The following is a 23816-nucleotide window of genomic DNA, read 5'->3' as shown; positions in this document are numbered from 1 at the left end:
GGGTCTAGGATCAGGTTTCGAAACAAACCAAGTTTCTCTACCAAAGCATCGTGAGACAGAACTTTACCCAGATCAGCTCCACGTGCCAACTTTTCTCAATGTAATGAGGGCAACAACAATATGCACCTGTGACATTAACAATGGATATTAGAAACTTATAAACTAGGTGGTCTGAGCCCTGAATGCCGATTGGCTGAAAGCTGTGGTATATCAGACTGTATACCACGGATATGACAACAAAAAACACACTTGTTACTGTTCTAATTATGTTGGTAACCAGTTTATAATAGCAATAAGGCACCTCAGGGGTTTGTGGATAATGGCAAATATACCACGGCTAAGGGCTGTATCCAGGCACTCTGCGTTGCGTCCTGCAAAAGAACAGCCCTTTGCCATGGTATAATGGCCATATACCACATCCCCCTCGAGCCTTATTGCTTAATTATATTGCGCATCTGCAGCATTTGAAATAAGTGCTACTTCAAGTGCGGCTTTTCTGCCTTATACATGTTAACCTGAGACTCAAGACAGATTCAGCAGCTGTCCCCATGCCCTTCTTATTGTCATGTTGTTAAATCACATTACAACAGGATAATGTGTTTGTAGAGGTTTTGTTGGATTTCTTTACTTTATTTAATGTTCTGCACCGGCAGTTCTGTTCATGGGCCATCTCTTTCATTCACAGAGAGGGAAACTGGCTGCTTCACAAACAAAAGCTGCATCAGCAGCACCCAGTTAAATACCCAGTCAAACAGGTCTTCCACCAACACAGTGTTTTGTAAGGATTCCTTTGGTACTAAAGTAAACAGCACACAGGGTGTAATGCTGGTGATAACAATGCTGAGAAGTGGACCCTGCCATCCAAGGCAACTGCTGAGACAGTCACACACAAAATCCATGGGTCCCCTTACACTACCGTTACTATCAAATTACACACAGAAAGATACAGTACTTGAATGAGCACATTCAGTGCAGTGACTGGAAAAATACTATTCAGCAATTGTGACAGAATAGTCACAGGTTCTTTAATGAATGGAGGTTTGTGTGTATCTGGAGAAACTGCTATTTGGGGACAATCCTTCAGTTTAGCCAGGAAACATCAGGGTTAGAAGAGAGCAGACCAATCAGAGATCTTTATAGTTCTCCGTTATGCCTAAATTTTCCCCTCAGTCAGATCGGATGAAGGTTTGCAAGGCCTCCCTCCTGACACTGTCCATGACACATGCAACTCTGTAGTTAATGTATGTGTGTGTGTCCCACGCTGATAGCAAATTGACTACACAGAGGTGAACAAAGAATTAACCCTTGAATCCAAGTGCTCCATGTCAGGCCATTAAAGTTGAGATATGATAAAATGATAGTTCCATTGCTGTGTTGCACTGTGTGGTGCTTATGGTCTGACCTTCTACAGTATGTCCACACTGACTGGGAGTAACCTTCCTGAACTCAAATGTATAGTTGTACTATAAAGACATGACCGTGTGTGTTTGGTCGGGTTTGAGGGATTTGACCTTCAGGAGTTAGTGCCTTGCTATATTTATGGGAGAATAATACATAGCATTAATTATTTTATTCATTAATTAGTCTGAATTAATTGACTTGCATGCAAAAGCCAATTAGGCCTAAATGTCCCTTTACCTTAAATCTCTTTTTTCCTCTTACATTTCCTTAAAACAGATCATTAACTTCAGCAGCCAAGTTGCTGTCTACTAAAAAAAAAAAAAATAGACAGAAATGCCCATGAATCAAGAGGACACTCAATGATTTAAACACCAAAACAACCTTACCCGAGCTCAACCTTTAAAATGAAAAACCCAAACAGTATTTTTGGGATCAGAACTGCTTAAGCAGTGGTTAGCAAGCAAACAGCAAGAGCAGGGAGATCATTTCAGAGTTATTCAAAATGGCTGACTTCACCCATCAACATGAGTTATCCCAGCACTGTGCTGCTCTGCAGACTGCTATTGGCTTCTGGGAAGTAGCATCTCCTCTTGAGAAGTGATACAGTTCTGAGAACAGTTCTGAGAACTGCTCTGGGAACAGCAGAGACACTGGACTTGTTTATAAGAACTTCAGAAAAAGCTTGAGAGAATAATTGTGAGATGATAGTATGGGTACTTGGAGAATACTGCAAGGTAATCTGGTAATTTAGGGGCACAAAAAGTCAGGAGCAGTGTGTGTGTGTGTGTGTGTGTTCGTTCAGGATCGTACTTTCTCAGGTGCTCATGCTCCTTCAGAAACAGTTCTGTTCTTCTGTTGTTCACTCCTGAGCCACTCTTGTATGTCCTGTTGGACAGAGAGCGAGAATGGGTTAAATTCATATAATACTGTGCATATAATTTAGTCAGACAAACAACTCAAGATGACGTCACTGCTATGAAAATCTGAAATATTTACTGACAAATTGATCCTGATTCATCTAAGGTATTAACCAAATTCAGCCACAATTGTATTAAAAACTTCATCTATGGATTCATCAGTGACCATTTGAAACAAGGTTTGTCTGAATCAACCATCTGAATCCAGGTTAGTCTATGCAGCTACAGTCCAAGCAGACAGGCACAGTGTGGTAAAAAGGACTACTTCATGTATAATAGGAGTACAGCAATGCTGAGGTGGTTGTTTAAAGAGCCAGCCTGGCCTGAATGGAAAACACTGAGGGTTTCCCCTGTTGTCAACATCACCATGTAAACTAATGGGTAGGGTCATGCAGCTCGCCCTCTCTCCCTACCACTACTGCTGCTGGGGGGGGGGGGCAAAAGAGAGTAATTAGAGCGAAAAACAGCATGGGAGAAGTACAATGGAAATAGATGTGAAAAGATGGTAATGGAATGGTGCACATCTCAGAGGGATTGGCTCGTCATTGCTACAGTAACAACCTTAGTGGTCCTGCTGGTCATTACGCTAACACTTGCTAGCATTGGCTCGCGAAACTACCTCTAACTTCCTCCATACTGGACACAAATGCTTAAAATGAGATCCAAAAGTACAACTGACTCTTTGGAATTAGATACCATTGCCAAAACCCCGAAGTATCCCTTTAAGATGTTTGGAGCCATGTGTGTGGTATTGTTAACAGACAGAGAAAGCCCTCATCTCCTGACCACTTAACCAGCCACACACACCCAGTCAGGTCTGCCAATGCAGATGGGTCTACTGCCACCTAGTGGGTAACAGGGGAATGTGCGCTGTATTTCCATACGCTTACGCTTGTATAACAATGTTTATAGTTACACAAGACAGACACCACTCAGCCCCACATGTCAGGTTTTCTAGAACCATTTCAATGATAGTTAATTAAGTTTGAGCTGAATGGTAAAACATCACAAAATATGCAAAGACACTATCAAAATCCCATCAGTTTTACAGGATTGGCTTTCACAAACTGGGTGGTTCGAGCCCTGAATGCTGATTGGCTGATAGCTGTGGTATAGCAGACAGTATACCATGGGTAAGACAACATTTTTTTTACTACTCTAATTACATTGGTAACCAGTTTATAATAGCAATAAGACACCTTGGGGGGTTGTGGTATACGGCCAATATACCATGACTAAGGGCTGTATCCAGGCCCTCTGCATTGCGCATAAGAACAGCCCTTAGCCGTGGTATATTGGCCATATACCACACCCCCTCGGGCCTTATTGCTTAAAAATAAACTAGGGGGTCTTAACACGGAATGCTGATAGGCTGAGTGCCCTATACCATAGGGTTGAAAAAAAAAACATTTTTACTGTTCTAATTATGTTGGTAACAAATTTACGCTAGCAATAAGGCACCTCAGGGTTTTGTGGTATATGGCAATATACTACGGCTAATGCATTGTCATCACATAGCGTCATGCCTAAGAAGAGCCCTTAGCCATGATACACTGGAAATATACCACACCTCCTCGTGCCTTATTGCTTAAGTCTACACTGTTCGCCAAGTAGCCTATACAACGGCAGACTGTTGTTTAGGCCACTCACAGAGTGGATATGAGCACCCAGCAAACCGTGCCGAAAGCTCCTTAGCACTACTCTCAAATCCCACTGCAGTGGCTGCTATAGGAAATGGATGCTGGACCAGCTATAGGCTGTAAGCCCATAAGCACTTTAGTGATGCTCTCCTTCCTCTCCACTGACCTGGGGAAAGGAGAGGCAGCCATTGTTTCAATTCTTGATCCAGGAGGGGATGAATGCATAGAATTAGGAGTTAGAATAACAAATGTAATTTAAATAGATCGAATGTCTCTGCTGTAACCAAGAAGCTTGATCTCGACATCTAGCCACTTTGCTAGCAAGTTAGCAAACCAAATGCATAGCTGGAGCCATGAGCTGGATATAATTTAAATTTGACACATCTTAGATTTCTTATTAGTTATAATTAACTTCTAGTTAAAAGCAGCGACGCATCCCCCATTTTTCTTTTATAGTATTGAAAATCCTACCGTTTGTATTTCAAAATATACTGTTTATACCATATATCGGGGTATCTCCCAAGCCTACTAGAGGGGGAACATCCATGGTGGATAATGTGTTATTATACAATGGGTGGGTCTAATCCTGATCAGTTAAAAGTGCATTCCAGACAGTTTCTATTCCACAAGTCACCACTGGCTAAATCTATGACGTTAAAATGCCTATTTACTCAGTTCCATCTGACTGCACAATCCACAATCCACATCAGCCCAGGCAGGGAAGTAAACCTGATCACTATAAAAAAGCATTTAGACATGATCTCACATTTCTTTTAGACTAACATTTAGTTTAACAGTGGCGATTTGTATAAACCTTGTTGTCTGTCTCGCTGACATTTGCAACATAGAATTTGAATATTGAAATATAAACCATCTCCAACTGTCCCATAGTAATGAATGTGGCCGAAGTTGGGACAAGACAGACAAGCAGCATTTCTCAGCCTGCCAGTCAAAATCATGAATTAGCTGGCATAATTTTTATGGATATATACTTTTAAAGTCTAACAAAATGAAGTGCAACTAGTTTGCAGTGTTTCCAGCTTCAGTTTGAAGTTGTGTTAGCTGTGTTGTTGGCTAGCTCCTCTGAACAACGGTGTCCTAACGAGAGAGCACATTTTCTATGCCAGGCGAAATCATGGCTCATTAGCTCATTGTTATGGATGTATCCAAAATGTCACTAGAAAACAGCTTAAACAAATGCACCTACTGTTATTCTGTCTGCACTGTTTGACGTGACTAAGTTAGCCATAGTTGCCTAGCTAGCATTGTACAATAAATGGGTAGAAAGAACAAGAGAATACAACAGTTCTTTAACTAGAAGAGATGCTGAATTCTCCTTTATAGCAAGGTCAGCAAAAGTAGCAGAGTGAAGACAAAATCACTGTAAGTTTATTTCATACTCTATTGTAACATGTATAGCTGTATCAGAGAAACTGAACTTGTGGACCTTGACAAAAATGGATAACTTAAAGAATAATGGTGAAGCATCCCAGTGGTGCCCTAACAGACTACCACCTCCCCCTGTGTCTCTCCATATCTGTCCCTCTTCCTTCCCTCACTGTCTCAATTTCCCCATCTCTCAGGGTTTCCTGGAAATGGAAGCTCCGAGTCTCCGTATCTGCATGACTGCCTGCATCTCTTCTCCAGTGGTGCTGTGTGGGAACATGACTGCAGCTAGAACCACGAGCTGTCAGCCCAGCCTAATGTCATCACTCCAGTCTAGTGCGCATGGCTCACTGCATCGCTCTAGCCTCCAGACATCCATCCACCTCACTGCCCTCCCCACTCCCAGGAGGAGTTCCACTATGATGCCAACTCAATGCCTGATAGTATACAATACAATAGGGGATGTTGTTAGCCCAGTCTTGTAGTGATTATTAGCACTGCTGTTAGCGTCAGTAGCTTGGCTATTAGGGTGTGTTACTTCAGCGTTCGCACAACACAAGACTCAAGCACGTGGGCTTTGAAAGCGTTACAACACCAGTCTAAATCCTTGAGGAACAGCATGCATGTAGCTTGAGAAATGACAATGTGTACATTAATGCTGACAGTACATCATACACCATAGGCTACATGGATCAGAATGCACACAATAATTAAAAACAAAATGGTCCTTTGGGGACATTAGTTTTTTAGAAAACCGTGATGACTCAGACAGGACTATCACTAAAATAAAGCTCACATTTCCCATCACATTGTGTGGGTGGGCAGTAATGTCATCTTCCCAAGCTGAACAATTATAAATTCAGTCCACAGCCAACAGAACAGTGAAAGGTTCATTCCCAGGCACTATGATGTATGGTTAATGTGGAGCACATGGAAAACAGACATGAGTGCATGGAACAGTGACCACTGATGAATAAGGCTATTTGCATATAAAAGGAGGGTAGTTTGCCGTGTGTGTGTTTGCGCAATAGGAATCCTGCAGTGGTCTCGAGGTGCGGCCTGCTGCATCTTAGATAGATCAATAAGCCATTAAAACACAGACAAGAGTCATAGTCTGGTTGCCCAGCCCTCATTTACTACCAAGCCAATCAGTGGAGCACCTTTTCTCACTCTCATTACAGAGGCCCATGGAGGTAGGGCGGGGCAGTAAACCATAAAAACGATAATCGGTATCAGTGGCGGTCAGTGCCATTTGTGATGACAGAAGACCTTGTTTTTTTTAAATCATGAGCATGGCCTTATTACTATTACAGCATGTTGGATGACTTTCACTCACATTCCATTCACCCAGTTCAATGTAACATAACTAATTTGCCCTATACCCATCATGAGGTTGCTACAATCTAGCCTACGAATGAAAGTGTACAAAGTAGGTGCACACAGGTCGATAGAAAAATGTGAGATGCTAGACAACGACACATTCAATACAGCCTTGCACACTCTTGCCTGCATCTAGCTGATCTAGGGTAGAATCATTAGTCCAACAGTTGCAAACGAGTTTCGCGTCACCATTTTTGAAAGAGATTTGTTGAAAACTGTTCAACTATTGTATTTCTCTTTGAGTCCACTACTCACCACATTTTATGCACTGCAGTGCTAGCTAACTGTAGCTTATGCTTTCAGTACTAGATTCATTCTCTGATCCTTTGATTGGGTGGACGACGCTCGTCGGATGTGGCAGGGCTTGCAAACTATTAGACTACAAAGGGAAGCACAGCTGCGAGCTGCCCAGTGACACGAGCCTAACAGACGAGCTAAATTACCTCTATGCTCACGTCAGGGCAAGCAACTCTGAAGCATGCGTTAGAGCATCGGCTGTTCCGCACAACTGTGTGATCTCTCTCCGCAGCGAGTAAGATCTTTAAACAGGTCAACATCCACAAGGCCAGACGGATTACCAGGACATGGACACAGAGCATGTGCTGGCCAACTGGCAAGTGTCTTCAATGACATTTTCAACCTGTTCCTGACTGAGTCTGTAATACCAACATGTTTCAAGCAGACCACCATAGTCCCTATGCCCAAGAACACTAAGGTAACCTGCCTAAATGACTATCGACCCATAGCACTCACATCTGTAGCCATGAAGTGCTTTGAAAGGCTGGTCATGGCTCACATCAACAACATTACCCCAGAAACCCTAGACCCACTCCAATTTGCACACCTCCCCAACATATCCACAGATGATGCAATCTCTACTGCACTCCACACTGCCCTTTCCCACCTGGACAGAAGGAACACCTACGTGAGAACGCTATTCATTGACTACAGCTTATTCACTACAGCATTCAACACCATTGTGCCCTCAAAGCTGATCACTAAGCTGAGGACCCTGTGACTAAACACCACCCTCTGCAACTGGATCCTGGACTTCCTGACGGGCCAGGGTAGGTAACAACACATCTGCCACGCTGATCCTCAACACGTGGGCCCCTTAGGGTTGCGTGCTCAGTCCCCTCCTGCACTCCCTGTTCAACCTCCCCCTCAGGAGACTGAAAAGATTTGGCATGGGTCCTCAGATACTCAAAAGGTTCTACAGCATAGCAACTGCTCGGCCTCTGACCGCAAGGCACTACAGAGGGTAGTGCATATGGCCCAGTACAACACTTGGCCCCAAGCTTCCTGCCATCCAGGACCTCTATACCAGGCAGTGTCAGAGGAAGGCCCTAAAAATTGTCAAAGACTCCAGTCACCCTAGTCATAGACCGTTCTCTCTGCTACCGCATGGTATGCTGTACCGGAGCGCCAAGTCTAGGTCCAAAAGGCTTCTTAACAGCTTCTACCCCCAAGCCATAAGACTGCTGAACAGATGATCAAATGGTTACCCAGACTATTTGCATTGTACCCCCCCTCTTTTACACTGCTGCTACTCTTATCTATGCATAGTTACTTTAACTCTACCTACATATTACCTAAATTACCTCAACTAACCTGTGCCCACGCACATTGACTCTGCACTGGTACCCCCTGTATATAGCCTCGCTACTGTTATTTTACTGCTGCTCTTTAATTATTTGCGATTTACATATTTTACTTAACACTTAATTTTCTTAAAAGTGCATTGTTGGTTAAGGGCTTGTATGTAAGCGTTTCACTGTAAGGTCTACACCTGTTGTATTCAGCGCATGTGACAAATACAATTTGATTTGCAGCAAGAGCTCTGATTGGTTGGAGGAATTACTGTGTAAGTCTATGGAAGGGGGGTGAGAACCAAGAGCCTCCTAGGATTTGTATGTAAGCCAACGTACCAAGAGGACGGAAACTAGCTGCTCTCCGGCTACACCATGGTGCTATCCTACACAGTGCTGTTGAGGCTACTGTAGACATTCATTGCAAAACACAGTTTTAATCAATTATTTGGAATATATTTATTATAGTTTTTTAGGGAATTCACTGAGGATGGTCCACCCCTACCTCCTCCGAGGAGCCTCCACTGATTGGTATTCATTCACAAACCCGTATGGATTTTTACTTTACTATCAAAAAAAGGTATTTTAAGCATTTGATTTTTTAAATATTAAATAATGACTAAAAAGTATAGCAATCACCCGTTTTTAATCGCCAGTAAGCATATTTAGAACTTGTATTATTCAGAAATATCAAATACTGTAAAATAATTGAAAAACTACAGCGATATGATCATTTTGGCCATGTCGCCCAGTCCAACACGGAGGACATGATTCCTGAAGGTTTCACAGGTCTGAATAACATGGCTATATACAGGGAGTACCAGTACCGTGTCGACGTGCAGGGGTACGATTTAATTGAGGTAGCTATGTACATATAGGTTGGAGTAAAGTTACTAAGCAACAGCATAGATAATAGGCAGTAGCAGCAAATGTGGTGAGTATGAAAGTGCCTATAAAGAAAGGTTCAATGTATATATGCTTGTGTCATCCCACCCAAAGTGGGTGAAATGTCACTAAAACCTTTATTTTTAATTTTCACATAAACTTCAGCATCTAAATAGTATACAGGAACTGGTATTCTATTATTTTGTTTTTACTGACATCGATTTGGAATTTGAGACAAATGAGGGAGTGTTTTTACATACAGAACCATAATAAATCAATATAATCATATGCTTTATCAATCACCCTTTTCAGTTGAAATAAAATAAACAATCTGTTGTTTCAAGTCAGTAAAACATTTTATGGTAAGAAAGGATATATGGAGGGATGGCCGGAGGGAGAGATACTCACTCAATGTCTTTGCGGACGGACCCCAGCAAATCTTCTCTCTCCCGGATGGCAAGGAAGTTAGCTTTGGTTTTGTGGAATTCGTGAGTGTAGTCCTTGGGTACAGCAACAAAAAACAGGAGTTAAGGGGATGCAAAACTATTAACCCCATGGGAGTTAAGTGAAAATGTAAATGATGCATGCGGATCTCAAGTTAAGACTAAGAGATGAGACAAGGGGAGAGAAACAAAGAAAGAGGGAGGGAGAGAGAGAGAGAGAGAGAGAGAAAAAAGGTAGAAAGAGTAAGAGACAGGCACAGACTTGCAAGATGTCTCTGTGTCTCTGGAGCGTGTGCATCAGGGCTGCGTTAAGGGACGTCACCCCCGGGGTGCTGGTGTACTCAGCCATCTTGTCATTTACACCTGTGAGCTGAGAGACAAAGCACCATCAGTACACATACACACAATGCAAGATTCAACCATGTTGACATGCCTATGATAGTGAAGCTGAATAAAATTATTTGGTGTTTAGTCTTACTTTGGCCAGCAGCTGTTCAATCTCCCCAGACATGGTCTCAAACATTCTGTCCTGCGTTGAGTTGTTGAGGAGGGGAGCAGTATCTGAGTTGCTATAGCGCGGAGAGGAAGACAAGGAGGCCATTAGGACTCTCAACATGTGGGCTTGGTGGAGGTACTGTATCACCATATTTGTAACACCTATCAGTCCAATCAGATCCATGAACACCAAGAAAAAGCATGTTTAAAAGAGAATCTCCATTGAAAGTGCTTTATAGTCCAGGAAAAGGCTTAATCTCTGTTTGGGAAACTGGCCCCGAAGGTGTAGAGGGCTAGGATCTAGAGGAAGGGGCTAGAAACTTGAATGGGACTGGGCACTCGTCTAAATGGAACTGGTTTTAGTCTTACCTGTCTCCTCGACGGCCATCTCTGGAGCTGCTGTAGCTTGTACACAGTTTACTGAAAGACACCAGCTTCAGGTCCAACTCATTCTCCAGCTGCCTGGCCTGCTTTCGCAAATCTGGAATGTGCAACACACAACACACACACAGTTTGGAATTGAGAAACAGGGTTGGCATCAACAGTAATCTAAGCCTACAGAAAGACTAATCAACATAGCTAATGAGTCATATTAATAATATGTTGTATTGCTGTCTTTTTCATATAAACGTTAGTTAAACATCCAACTTTTTCTGAACATAAGTACCTTATTCAATTAGCCATCTATACAATAGTGGTAGGTAGTTAACGTCAGCTAAGTGGAGACAAAAAAAAAAACAATCAGGCAGCACTTCTCTAATCATCCTGCTGCTGTTGACAAAATAACTTGGCTGGCTAACCAACTAACGTTAGCACACAAACATAATTTGGCTAACGTTGGCTGCACATATTGATAACTAAATAACTAGCTAGGTGAAATTGAAATCACAATTTAGCTACCTACATTTTTATTTCGTTAGCTAGCTAACTATACAACGAATCTAAAACAGCTAGCTAGTTACAAGATATTTGAAGGTAACTCGCTAGGCTAACCAACATTAGCTAGCTGAGCTCGTGGACAGGCCACCCGACCCAACGGCGTGTAGATTTGCTCCAAATTTGACAACACTTTTGGCATGTAAACCCCGTTCAAATTTACCAAACATCGTTGCAAATGTATCAAATAGCTGTCTGATCGCACCCTAGTTGTGCCAGTTTGCCACCTCACCTTCCCAGTAGTTGCTGCTTCCTCCTGCCATTTTTGTTGTCCAACGTCATCAGCTGACGCACGGCCCACCTACAGGACATGGAATTTGAGAACTCCTACCACACTACAAATGCGCCTCCCGGTGCGGTTATCTAGTCATGTGCGGCATCCATTGACAAACTGGTCAGCATCTTGGGAACAAAAAACGGTGTATATAAAGCCTCGTAGACAGTAATTGATAGCGGAATGATTGTGTGAGAAAGACAGCTACAGACCACATCTGCCAGTAGAAGATATGTTGCCTTGAATGCCTTCTTTCAGATAAACTGTCCACAGAAGCAATGAGGAATGCTGTGAAACTGGTCCAATTCTCTCAACATTCCGCTTCCCCTTCCCATAAAAATAAAATGGCAAATGCTAGTAGTCTGCACACAAACAACAGCATTTTGACATCTCAAAATCCAGTCTATTAAATTGGCTAAACCTAATCTGCAGTAACACATTATTCACCTCACAGCAGCCACCATGCAAATTGTCTTCATACAAAACATTAATTCATTGGTTGTCCCCTAGTGGCAATGGTGGGTCAATAGAAAATGCTACAATTCAGCTTTAACATTTTGCTGCCATGTTGCTGCTGAATGACAGATACAGTATAATCTGGTTGATAAAAGATGAGAGCAGTGTCAAAGCAACAAATTAGGACATAATTCATTTTCTTTCCATATTGTTTAATTCATCAATGTCTTGAAGTGTTCATGTTAGCATGTCTGTCATATCACAACATACAACATAACAGGTTGGTTTGTTATAAAATGTGTGTTGTAGTCAGGGTTAACATGAATTGCACTTATTTTTCTCATTCAAATAAACTTGGCAACAGTTCATTATCTACAATCAATTCAGTTTCATATAAAAAGAAACACAAATAACCATTTACATCAAAACCCCAACATCCATTCAGATAACACTCTCCATCCCTCTCAAACACACAATGTAAAACAAATAGAAAAATAACTTACTTTCTCCCCCTAAGATTACCTGGCGTTGCTACAATATTGATTATGTGCAACTGAGATGATAGTTAGGAGTCAGACACCCCTGTAGACTAGTGGTCCTTCACCCTGGTCCTGGAAAACTACATAGCGTACAGGGTTTTGTTCCAGCCCAGCACTAACATAACTGATTCGACTAACCAACTACTCAAAAAGATCTTGATGAGAGTAGAATTGGGAGGGTTAGTGTTGGACTGGAACAAAAGTCTGCACACCTTATACTCCTCATGACCAGGGTTGGTGACCACTGTTGTAGAGGAAGATGCCCTCCTCTCTAAACACTCTCCCACAACTGCTGGATGGTTCTAGAGCAGACATTCTGCACTTATTCAGTAATGTAGGGTTGACATCTAGCACAAGGATTTGATAGAATTATGATTTGTACAAATAAATCATGAATGCATGAAAAGAAAAATACAAGTAAATTACAACAAAATATACATCTATATGTGCGGCTGATTATTAAAGCATGGCAAAGTAATTTGCCATCTTAAGGGTAATTTTGAGATATGAAACGTGTGTAGAAAGAAAAAGCATAGATTCTCTTTCAAATGGAAAAACATTAAGAAAACCATCCATTTGTGATTTACAGTATTTGCATCTATTTCAAACTGCTTTCCCTGAACAATTAAATGGGGAATCTTGTATTTGTATTTAACATACAGTGCTTGTAGTAAAATGCAGAGGGCCTTGTGCTGTATGTTCAAGAGGGCACATGAATAAGCAGAGGGCAATAGAAGTGAAAACACATGCAGCCTGTGAACCCGGCCCATTGTAAGTCTTCTGCTCTGAAAGAGTGCATCTCTTAAAATACTCCAGACCCCTGGATGAATCCTGGATGACTAATGTCTTCCATATCACCTGAGTATATGATGGATCACAGATCATAATCTGTACTAGACCATAATCTGGACAAGATTCTAGTATATCTAGTATCCACACCACCACGCTTCTGTACTGTAGCCCTAAAAGAGAGTGGCGTGTCTAACTCTACATCAGCCAAGGCACTGTGTTTGATGCTCCCTCTGAAAGACTGGCTAACTGGACTGTGACAACATGGACAAAAACCTTGAGAAACAGACATTTCTTTAATAATTTCAAATGACTGCAATTGGTATATTAATTGGTACTAGTTCCAAGTATAGGTATCAAATAAATATATGGACAGGTTGATGAGTGGCTAACTGCAAAAGTGTGCATGTGTGTGTTGCGTGCATGAAGAAAAAAAAAAGGTTGCCCAGCTCCACTAGACCTTTAGTGTGCATCTGTAAACAGAGCAAAGCAGGTGTTAATTTGGACGATTCAGCTTGGACACCAGCCATAGAGGACTGTTGTGGTCTCTGAAACAGCGCTCTCTGGTGGGCAGGAGGAGGACAGGCAAATGGGACCTGGAGAATCATATAGGGATGGACAAGAACAAGCACTCCCTGCTCCACCTCGTCCTCTCCAGTAGAGCAGAGCCACAGAGCACAACAACGGCCAACTCAACAGTCACAGGGAGGGGCAGTAGTAGTAGCGCAATTCCACAGTAACAGGGTGAGACTCCGATTTTTCACTTTAAAATGTATTTCAAACAAAAACTATACACTCTAAATCTAATACAATTTCCACAGAACATAATAAAAAAATGTAAACAGAATGATGGCCCCAACAGCACAAACTGTAATTCTGCTACAAACTTTGTATCTGCACTGTTCTTCAAGTAAATGTGTTATTGTAAAATGTTCTATGGAAATGGTTAAAAGTAGTCCTTGTGCATCGAGTTTTACAGTGTGTTCAACTTTGCAATCATTGGTTTTTGTTTTAAAGTGTTAAATCGGAGTCTCAGCATCACTCTGTTAATGTGGAATTGCCAAGTACTAACAAGAGGGTCGTATTCATTTGGGCACACTGTAGCAAAATGTTTTCGAACAACAAAGTAAAAACAAGCGTTTCTGTTTCAGTCCGTTTTAATCTGTTTGGTGCCTAATGAATAGGACCCAGGTTGGCCATGTATGTATGTCTATAGTATATATGTATGTGGGATCTCAGAGTTTGTTGGCGTTGGCGTAGAGCGTGTCCTCATCGCTTTCGCTCTCATCCTGGAACTCGTTGGAGAGCAGGGACTTCTTGGAGCCCATGGAGGTAAGGCGAATCTCGTCCTCGTAATCGTCACGGTGCTGCCGCAGCCGGTGGAAACCATCCTTCTGCTGGTTGGATTTAGCAGAGCACACACACCAGATGATACAGGCTGTCACCACCAGGGCCGTCATGGAGGCCGCTGCAGGGAAGGAGATAAGAGAGACAAGCATATATAAATATGAGGCAGAGGCACAAAACAAACATATGTCCTAAAAACCTACAAAATGTAACTTATTCACCTTGTTTTACTCCCTACAATAATCCCCGGGCCGACTACATGAAAAATCTCTCGATATGCCCTTGAGCAAGACACTTAACCCTAATTGCTCTGGATAAGGGCATCTGCTAAATATATATATATTTTATTTATTTATTTTAAATATATATTTTTAAATATATATATTTATTTTTAAATATATATATATATATATATATATATATATATAAAAAAAAATTAATATATATATATATATTTTTAAAAATATATATATATTTTTTTTTTTTTAAATATATTTTTTTTTAAATATATATATTTTTTTAAATATATTTTTTTTTTAATATATATATATATTTTAAATATATTTTTTTTTTATTATTATATATATATATATATATATATATATATTTAACAGATGCTAAATAAAATATATAATATATAAAATATATATATATATTATTTATTTTTAAATATTTTTTTTTTTACTTAAATTTTTATTTTTTATTTTGTACCTTTATTTAACTAGGCAAGTCAGTTAAGAACCAAGAATTTGATCTAGCAACCTTTCGATTACTGGCCAACGCTCTAAACACTAGGCTACCTGCCGGATCCAATGACTAAAATGTTTTTTTTTTTAAGAAGTCTCTGCAATCATCTGGCAACATTACACAAAAGGTAACATCTCCAAAAAAACAGTTATCCTCATGCTTACCTGCAGTAGCCACAACAAACTCTCGAGGCAGACCAAAAATGCGGTTGTCCATGTCAAACTCTATGATGATGGAGCTGGCAGCTTCATATGACGACACAACCACCTCCTGCCGTTGTTGCTGGTAGCCATCAGCCACAGCCTCTATGTTGTGGTTTCCTGGTGCCAGAAGAGCATGGAAGTAGCCTCCCTCTGCAGTGAACACCCTCACACCTCCGTTCAACACGATCATGGCCCCCACGATGGGCTTCCCACTCTTATCCTTCACCATGCCACGCACACCTTTATGGACCTGAGGGAGAGACAGAAACACAGATTGAATGTAAAGTACACAGAACAAAAATTAAGTAGCCTTGTCCAAGCCAGAACGGCCAATAGGGCAGGTGCCTATATCCTGTTACTGTAGCGTAAGGCAGCTTGATGTACAGAACAAGTATAACCCCTAAACAGGATGCTAGTCTATCGCATGAAGATAATGTAATATTGTAATAATGTAATAGACTAAGTAATATTATGTTAATTTCATCTTCTGTGGCAATACCTGCACATGTATGCCATAAATGCATTCAATAATGTATCAAACAAACGCGTTTGATTAGTAACCAATTGGAGCCCCGAAATGCATTAATTATTATTATCAAACACACTCAATAACTCAAAGCATTTGTAAACTTAATGAATGCATTTGTATTACATGACCCCAGGTCAGAGGTCAAGGGTTACTGACCTCCACCAGCATGCTGAGCAGTGCCTTCCTATTCTCAGCCCACAGCGTGGCCAGCTGATTGGCCGGGGGAAACAGACAGCAGCCTGTATACACCGTGATCTCTGGACAGTGGCCAAAGTCCACACTGAAGTCCTAAAAAGACAGGATAGGACAGGACAGACAGACGGGACAGGACAGACACATCAGAATAGCCATATTGACGACCAGTAAAGCTTAGTCCAGAATGGCTACTGTACTTTAAAATCAAACAATTGATCAGGCTCTTACACAGTTAGTTGAAGTTAAATACAGACTTAGCAGTGGAAGTCGTGTTGTTCCAGGACTCAACAAGCAGATGCCTCTTTGGGCCAGGTGACAGAACAAGAGATATAGCATTAGGAAGTAGGGTATGAAACATACCTTCATACTGCCCATGTGACTTTGTCTCTCTGCTGCCCTGAGTACTCCACCTGGGATGTTACCCACTGGGGAGAGAGGAGAAGAGAAGGATGAAACATAGGAGTCAATAGATGTATATAAGCCATCTTTTCCAATTCACCACTTGGAATGTGGTGCTGTTGGTACATACTCTGGCCATTGCTTGGACATCCCGTATCCCCCAGGTGCATCTTGGGATGGTTGCTGGCATACACATTGGCCAAGTACTTCAGAGTTTCCTCATTTTCAACTGAAAGAAAGTACACTATTAGTTAACTATTTATTTGATAGATTTGTAGTATTCTATATTTGGAGCCCCATGTTTCTACCTGGCTGTACAGGCTTGTCGTAGGGGTAAGTAGCCAACAGGGAGCCTCCATCCAGGGCTACAGAGAGTGTGAAGCCCCTCTCTAAGATCAGGTCCATCACTGCCCTGGTTTCTGGCTGAGCCTCCACCACCCGCTGGGAGGCATTACCTACAACAGCAGCACACACAGACAGGACACCATCAAACATGTATGGGCAAGCAAGTACACACACAACACAAACATCTCCGTCTATACACCAACCACAGCAGGTACTGACCAAAGAAGTCAGTGTCCAGATCTTTCCCGTGTGTGTTGGTCATGCCCACAGTAGAGGTGCACTGTTTCTCTCTGGCCAGCTCTCGTCCATCTGGGTTGATGGAGGGAAGGATGACGATCCGCGTCTCATTAATCAACTGTGGAGAGAAGAGGGAGAAGGATAAAGAGGAATGAGGGGTAGAACAGGACATCAGTTATATTTAAAGGGAGCTTTTTTATTTTAGAATATCTAAACTTTTTTGCAAGTTTTGTTTCCTTTTTAAAGTGTGGTCGATAAAAATATCAAAATTGTATGAAACTTTAGTCATTTTAAGGCAACACAACTGTGCAAGGGTGTGAATAATTTCACTAGGCACTATAGTTATGATTGGTGTAGTAAAAACATATCAGATAAATCATCTCACCCTGGTGATGGTGGGGTTCTTGTCGTAGTTGATGCAGAGGAAGGCAGCGAACTCCAGCAGGAGCTCTGTGCCAACGGGGGCGTTGCCATGGATACCTCCCACCAAGCGTATCTTGGGCTTGGCCGTTTCAGGCTCGTCTGGTTTGTTGGAAATCTCCAAGGCCCAGATGGTCCTGTACTCCACACTCTGGCCCAAACTAGACAGAAGAATGCATGTTATTATCAATTCCACTGTAGATTATTACCTAGCGGACTCTTCTGCAATGACACGTAGACTGTAATTCCAACCATTTGGAGGAGAGGTTTTGAGGTTAGCCATTAGGGGTACAGGTGGGCAGGTAGCCTACCGGTTAGAGTGTTGGGCCAGTAACCGAAAGGTCGCTGGTTCGAATACCCATGCCGACAAGGTGAAAAATCTGTCGATGTACCCTTGAGCAAGGCACATAACCCTAATTTGTTCCTTGGGCACCTTACCACCATGGCAGACCTTGTAAAACAACACATTTCACTACACCTATCTGGTGTATGTGATAATACATATACACATCTTTTTTTGCATGACAAGCTAAATTATTTTGATTAAGGGCAGTAACTCTAGGGGTTAGAGGTCAGGGTTAACCTGTACAGGGAGGTGACATTTGATGAGGAGGTCAGAGGTCATAACTCGGGCCAGCCTACCTTTGCAGGGAGGTCCTCTTAGGGAAATTAAGGTCTAGATGTTAGACATCAGGTTAGGGTTTAGAGGTCAGGGGTCATAACTCAGGCCTACCTATGCAGGGAGGTGATCTTGGGGAAGTTGAGCGTCAAACCCCTCAGGAACTCTGACAGCTCTTTGTAGCGTCTGTATCTGAAGCTGCTCTCTGTGATGGTACTCTGAACCAGCTGCTCCAGCCCCTGGCCCAGAGACAGGTCCTTAATGAAGCTCTGGAACACCACCTCTGCAGGGTCCTGGGTGGCTCCAGGATCCTTGGGGGCCTGGCCATTGGGCTCCGAACGCACCCGCGTCAGCCGGAAGTCTACCAGCTCCACCCCCTCCTCTGGCACTGTCGCGTAGATCTTTACTGAGTTGTACCTGAGAAGAAGGGGAGGGAGGTTTAGGGCATAGAAGGTTGTTCATTCTAGTTCTGTTTCTATGGGTTAGGGTGGGGTTAACCCTCTAATTTATCTCAGTTACTTCTACGGTTCTGTCTCTCACCCCCGTGCAGAGGCGGTGAGGTGATATGTCCCAGGGACCAGAAGTCTCCAGTAGTCTCCAGCTAGGTTGGTTGTGATTGGATGATCGATCTCCTCCACCATGATGGTGGCATTAGGGATGCCTGTACCATCTTTAATGTCTATCACCATGCCCTTTACTCCTCTGTGGACCTGCAGAGGGACACACACACACATACACAGAGGATGAATACCTCAAATTCAAGTTGGTGCATTTGAGACAAAGTAAATGAGCAAAGGGAAAGAGAGAAATGATACATTTACATTTATTTATTTTTTGAGAGGGAGAGATGAATGAATGAGCGAATGATAGCATAGTGAAGGACAGTATGTAAATATGCTGACCTGGTGGATGTACTGCAGTAAGGCTCTGTGGTTCTGGTCCCAGTACAAAGGCAGGTGCTGGGCCTTAGGGTACTTCACACAGCCCAACTCTATGGTCACCTCAAAACAGTTAGTGTTCAGGTAGTTCCAGTCCTGCATCCCACCTGGCGAGAGAACACAAAGAGAAGTCAGATACACACATTGTTCCTCTTAGTGTGTGTATTGGCATGGGAAGGCACATACCGGGAACATTGTACCAGTTGGCGCCATTGGTGATGCCGTCCTCAAAGAACGCCGATGGGTAAAGGTCCTCACAAGGGTGTCCTTTGTGCATCAGAGCATTTTCCTACACACACACACACACACACACACACACACACACACACACACACACACACACACACAAAAACACACACACACACACACACACACACACACACACACACACACACACACAAAAGGGAAAAGGTGACAATGCAATACAAACAGCAGAATTGAAACAGTAAACTTATCAACAACTGTCCAATGTTTTTATTAACGTAATAAACAACTTCACAACTGCATGAATATATTTAGTAAGTGGAGTGATATAAGGACCCAAATTGTGTGTTGAAGTCCACTGACCTGAGAGTAGGATCTGGCCACCTGTTTAAAGACCTTGTCATCAGGACACTTGCTGTACTCCGTTCGTCCCTGCTTGTCATCATCATATGGGTAATTGACCACCAATGACCCTGTAGTGGGCAGAGAGGAAATAACCAATGAGAATACAATATACATTTTTTATAAACATTGAAAAATGGGAGAGCTTAGGGCTTACCTCCATGTAGGTTGGCTGAGAGTACAAAGGGATAACTCTTGAGCCAGTTCATCACAGCGATGGTCTCTGGCTGCCTGGGTTCAGTTATGGTAGTAAACTGGTCAGGGAAGTTACGGTTCAGGTCAAAGTTGTTACTGTTGTTGCGTCCCGTGTACCCTCTGACATCCCCTGCGAGAGCAAAAGAACAACAAAATCTTAGCTAGACAAGCAGTCATCATCGAGAATCAAGTCAACAATCTACTGACAAATTCTTTTCAATCCTTATGAATAGAAATTATAGACAAAATGTATCAGTGCTCAATTGGACATCAACATTACACAACAAGTTGGAAATCGCAAATTCAACAATGACTGGTTTGGAATGAATCAAGCGTTGCAAAGCAATCACTAGCCTGCTAGTCAGTGGAGTGGGTGTGTGGTCCAAGTCTGGGTTTAAGGTTCTCTTTTCCAAGCTTAAACGGATAAACATTCACATGCAACACCATGGGCCAGAAAAGGTTGAAAACATTGGCCATGCTGTCAATCCAGCATGACTTCTGCCGCGTTCAAGACAACTGGACAACAACTGGAAAAAACAAGCTCCGACTGCGGAAATACCTTTTGGTTATCCAACTCAGAATTCCAAGTTGTGAACTCGGGCCTCTTTCAAGAGCTCCGACCTAAATTAAACTTGGTTAAAGCTTCTCTAGTGTCCGTGGGTTTTTTACTCTGAAAAATAAAACCCTAACACAACAAATCTATGTGCTAAAAAACCTAGCTAAAAAATCTGACATGGGCTAGTTGATCAACTGGACATTTCTTCCAAATTATAAATAGCTCTCTAAGGTATACAATGACTGACATGAGAAGAGACAAACTGATGATGCACTTCCCAATTTCTAAATTGCTCCTTGTGCGGATACTATTACAACTTTCAAGAGTAAGAGGGGGGGGGGACCACTGACTTTATGCTACTGGTAATCATGTTTAATGTCTTAATTTAGGGGTACATTGTATTTTTATTGTGGACAGGCAACATCTTTCACAAATAGACCCCACACACACATTCCTCTCTTACCCTCCCTGGCAATCTCATAACCATCCGGGTTCATGGAAGGCATGATGTGTATCCGGGTCGTGTTGACCAGCTGGGTGACCTCAGGGTCGCTGCCATAGTTATGGCACAGGTACTCAATGAGGTTGAGGAGCAGCTCGCGTCCCACCACCTCGTTTCCATGCATGTTAGCTATATACTTGAACTCTGGTTCACCTAAAGGGGAGAAAATAGTGGGAAAATACATTTTTTAAAGTGTAAGTGCTATTAAAAGAGAAGTAGGGCAGAGTCGGCTGGGAGAGAATGAGGGCGGAAGTCTCCTGAACAAATTCACACTCAATTAAACTAAAGCACACCATTCATTTGAAAACCCTCCTTATCCTTGCACTGTAATTTCTAGGCCACCCACTATTGAAAAAATAAAATGCTGTAATGGGCCTGCAGATAAGAGTGAGTACCCCCACATTCAAAAGGATATGAAGCTACGAGATCATTGAGCTGAAGCAATAATATCAGGATCTTTTACAGGAAAAACTGCTATTTGTTTTAGACTATGAATTTCTGTGTATGAACACAATCCAGTTACTGTAAGAAGTTAGATCAACATAAACCACACAGCCGTAGATTGAAGGCATTGCTTTAGAGTTAATAGTCTCTTCTGGAGCTCCAGTGACACCAAAACACATCCATACCTGGCTCGTGGACGGTGGGGTTGTCTGATATCACCATGACGTAGAGCTCACGGTCCTCTGCTGACTTCCCAATGGAGTAGAGATGAGCGATGGAATGGAACCTGTTGCTGTACCTGTTGTGTTAAAAGAACAAGGCTTTTTCACATTTTATTAAAAGCTCTCACATCCTAACATTACTTGCTAGCATAACATTTGAAATGCTTAATTACAAAGGCAAGCCTATAAAGCAAACATAACAGTACATGCGCAGGAACAGCTCCATGTCATTGTAATGGTGGTGGCGGAAGTCCTGTGGTTGGATGGGCTGGTGTTCAGGCTGGGCTGGGGGCCGAGCCTCCTGGGGAGTGGAGCTCTCGTTGGCCCCAGAGGTCCCCATCTCAGAGGTGGTGCTGGAGGTTTCGATGGTGGTGGAGTCAGAGGTTGTGGTAGGGACAGAGGTTGTGGTAGGGACAGAGGTTGTGGTAGGGACAGTGGTAGTGGTAAAGGGTACGGTTATGCCACCTGTGGGTTCATTTCCCAGGGGTGCCAGGGTGAAGTTGAGCTCGGTGGCCTTGCCCTCCACCACTTGAACCCCAACTACTGTCATGGCCATGTATCTATGAAGACAGAAATATTGAATATGTTTCTTTTGTTGCAGTTAAAATAAAACATATTATAAATGCAAAAAAACAAAGTAAAAACCCTGTGCACAGCAGTGTGTCTAAATCCAGGTGATATCTTTTAAATGTATTTCACCAGGAAGTTTCAGGTATAATGGGAAAGTACCAGAACAGGGAAATATTTTAGAGGAAATTAAGCTCTAAGATGTGCATTTACTTCATGTAAGAAAACACCATGCACTAATCAGTTCCAAGGAAAACAGACAGGAACTAAAAATCAGGAGTAGAGTATGCTTCTTTTGTTAAAGACTTTATTTTCTGTACCCTGTGCCTGCAAGTTAGTAAAGCGGCAGGAGAGGAGTTCATTCCTCCAGCAGTACTCACCCTGTGGCTATAGCTGTGATATTGTATGTCCCAGGAAGCAGCAGGCGGTAGAAGTCACCAAACTTGGCCGTGGTCAGGTTATGGTTGATGCCTGCCACCATGATGCTGGCATCAGGCAGAGCTGTCCCATTGGTAGCCTCGTTCACATAGCCTCGAACTCCAATGTGAACCTGGGAGAGCAACAGGAGAACGTCAGAAGAGATCTCAAACACTGTTTCTATTGCCTCAGTAGCTGGGAACAAATGAAGCTCAAATAACTGAAGTGCTGCCTAGAAGTAAGTAACTACTGCAAATGGATGTCAAGATGGAACAATCTCTTCAATTCAAATAAATAAATAGATCGAGTACAGTAGTAAGAACCAGAGAGTAGTTAGAAATACTACAGCTAGTCATATGTGCAATGAAAGTGTGTGTGTGTGATAGTTTAAAAAGTTTCAGTGTGACACCGTGTCTTGTGAAAGCCAACCTGCTCCAGGTAGGCAATGAGCGACTCCCTGTTATAGTCCCACTCTTTCTTTAACTCGGAGGCCGGTGGAAATTTACAGCAGCTCAGTTCCATGGTGATCTCCAGGCAGTTTCCATTCAGGTAGTTATAGTCCTGCATGCCTCCTGAACAGGGATGACAAATTGTACCTTATGTCAAAATGTTTTCCTGCTAACATTTCAAGATCTCTCTGCTTGAAAACCACTCACGAGGACATCAGTATTCATTTTAGAGGCACAACCTAAAGAAAGTGGACAAGCATACAAAATAAACTGTCAAAAGAAAGTGTGTTGACTTCTGCTGAGGTCATGAAAGAAACAGCATGAACACAGGCCTAATGCTGTGAGTCAGGAATGTCCTTAAATCTACACCAAACCCAGGATGTAGGCTAAAGGTGTTATCAATGCAAAGTGCCTCTGGCAGAGCAGAGTAGGCTGCGGCCAGCACCAGCCTTTCCTCCAGTCCAGGGCTGCCTGGTGGAGGAATGTGTATGCTGTGGCCTGGTGCCACCTGCCACTCAGGCAGCATTCCCAGGTTGTTTTCAGCACAAAGCCTGACAGCAGGCAGGCAGTAGGCCTCGGGAAGGTTGCCATGACTGGGTTTGACCGGCAGCATTTTAATTTATCAGACCCATATGCATTGGGTGCCTAATCTGACTAGGGCGTCCATCCATGGTGCTCAGAAAGACAGAAATCAACCAGTGTAATCCATGTTAAAAGAACATGCAAGACGAGGATGCAACGATGTGTGGT

General features: G+C 42.5%; 2 protein-coding genes across 6 annotated transcripts in view; both read right to left on the bottom strand.

Annotated features, from left to right (window-relative positions):
- The window catches only part of LOC112267022 (Golgi SNAP receptor complex member 1), a 49771-nt gene extending 38314 nt beyond the window's left edge, over positions 1 to 11457 (bottom strand). The window contains exons 1-7 of one of the 5 annotated variants that reach the window (XM_024445026.2): positions 11305 to 11345; positions 10804 to 10851; positions 10506 to 10617; positions 10120 to 10210; positions 9904 to 10011; positions 9607 to 9698; positions 2212 to 2286 (exon numbers count right to left, since the gene is read on the bottom strand). In XM_024445026.2, coding sequence (XP_024300794.1) covers positions 2212 to 2286; positions 9607 to 9698; positions 9904 to 10011; positions 10120 to 10164 — 320 coding nt within the window. In that variant the 5' untranslated portion in view covers positions 10165 to 10210; positions 10506 to 10617; positions 10804 to 10851; positions 11305 to 11345. The other 4 variants (XM_024445025.2, XR_002956042.2, XM_024445023.2 and 1 more) reach the window with 4 other exon arrangements.
- Positions 11458 to 11997: 540 nt separating this feature from the next.
- Positions 11998 to 23816, bottom strand: part of LOC112267012 (carboxypeptidase D) — a 32618-nt gene continuing 20799 nt past the window's right edge. Inside the window, exons 3-21 of the mRNA XM_024445008.1 lie at positions 23047 to 23189; positions 22581 to 22750; positions 21840 to 22193; positions 21598 to 21710; positions 20930 to 21121; positions 19873 to 20040; positions 19677 to 19786; positions 19296 to 19398; positions 19074 to 19216; positions 18712 to 18881; positions 18286 to 18588; positions 17518 to 17713; positions 17115 to 17250; positions 16859 to 17005; positions 16681 to 16779; positions 16512 to 16576; positions 16113 to 16244; positions 15389 to 15677; positions 11998 to 14598 (exon numbers count right to left, since the gene is read on the bottom strand). Coding sequence (XP_024300776.1) covers positions 14366 to 14598; positions 15389 to 15677; positions 16113 to 16244; positions 16512 to 16576; positions 16681 to 16779; positions 16859 to 17005; positions 17115 to 17250; positions 17518 to 17713; positions 18286 to 18588; positions 18712 to 18881; positions 19074 to 19216; positions 19296 to 19398; positions 19677 to 19786; positions 19873 to 20040; positions 20930 to 21121; positions 21598 to 21710; positions 21840 to 22193; positions 22581 to 22750; positions 23047 to 23189 — 3266 coding nt within the window. The 3' untranslated portion in view covers positions 11998 to 14365. The remainder of the gene's footprint in view (positions 14599 to 15388; positions 15678 to 16112; positions 16245 to 16511; positions 16577 to 16680; positions 16780 to 16858; positions 17006 to 17114; positions 17251 to 17517; positions 17714 to 18285; positions 18589 to 18711; positions 18882 to 19073; positions 19217 to 19295; positions 19399 to 19676; positions 19787 to 19872; positions 20041 to 20929; positions 21122 to 21597; positions 21711 to 21839; positions 22194 to 22580; positions 22751 to 23046; positions 23190 to 23816) is intronic.

This window comes from Oncorhynchus tshawytscha, linkage group LG14, assembly GCF_018296145.1.
Source record: "Oncorhynchus tshawytscha isolate Ot180627B linkage group LG14, Otsh_v2.0, whole genome shotgun sequence".
Lineage (NCBI taxonomy): Eukaryota > Metazoa > Chordata > Actinopteri > Salmoniformes > Salmonidae > Oncorhynchus > Oncorhynchus tshawytscha.
The sequence above is the reverse complement of the archived record's forward strand: the minus strand, read 5'-3'. Positions and strand labels throughout refer to the sequence as shown.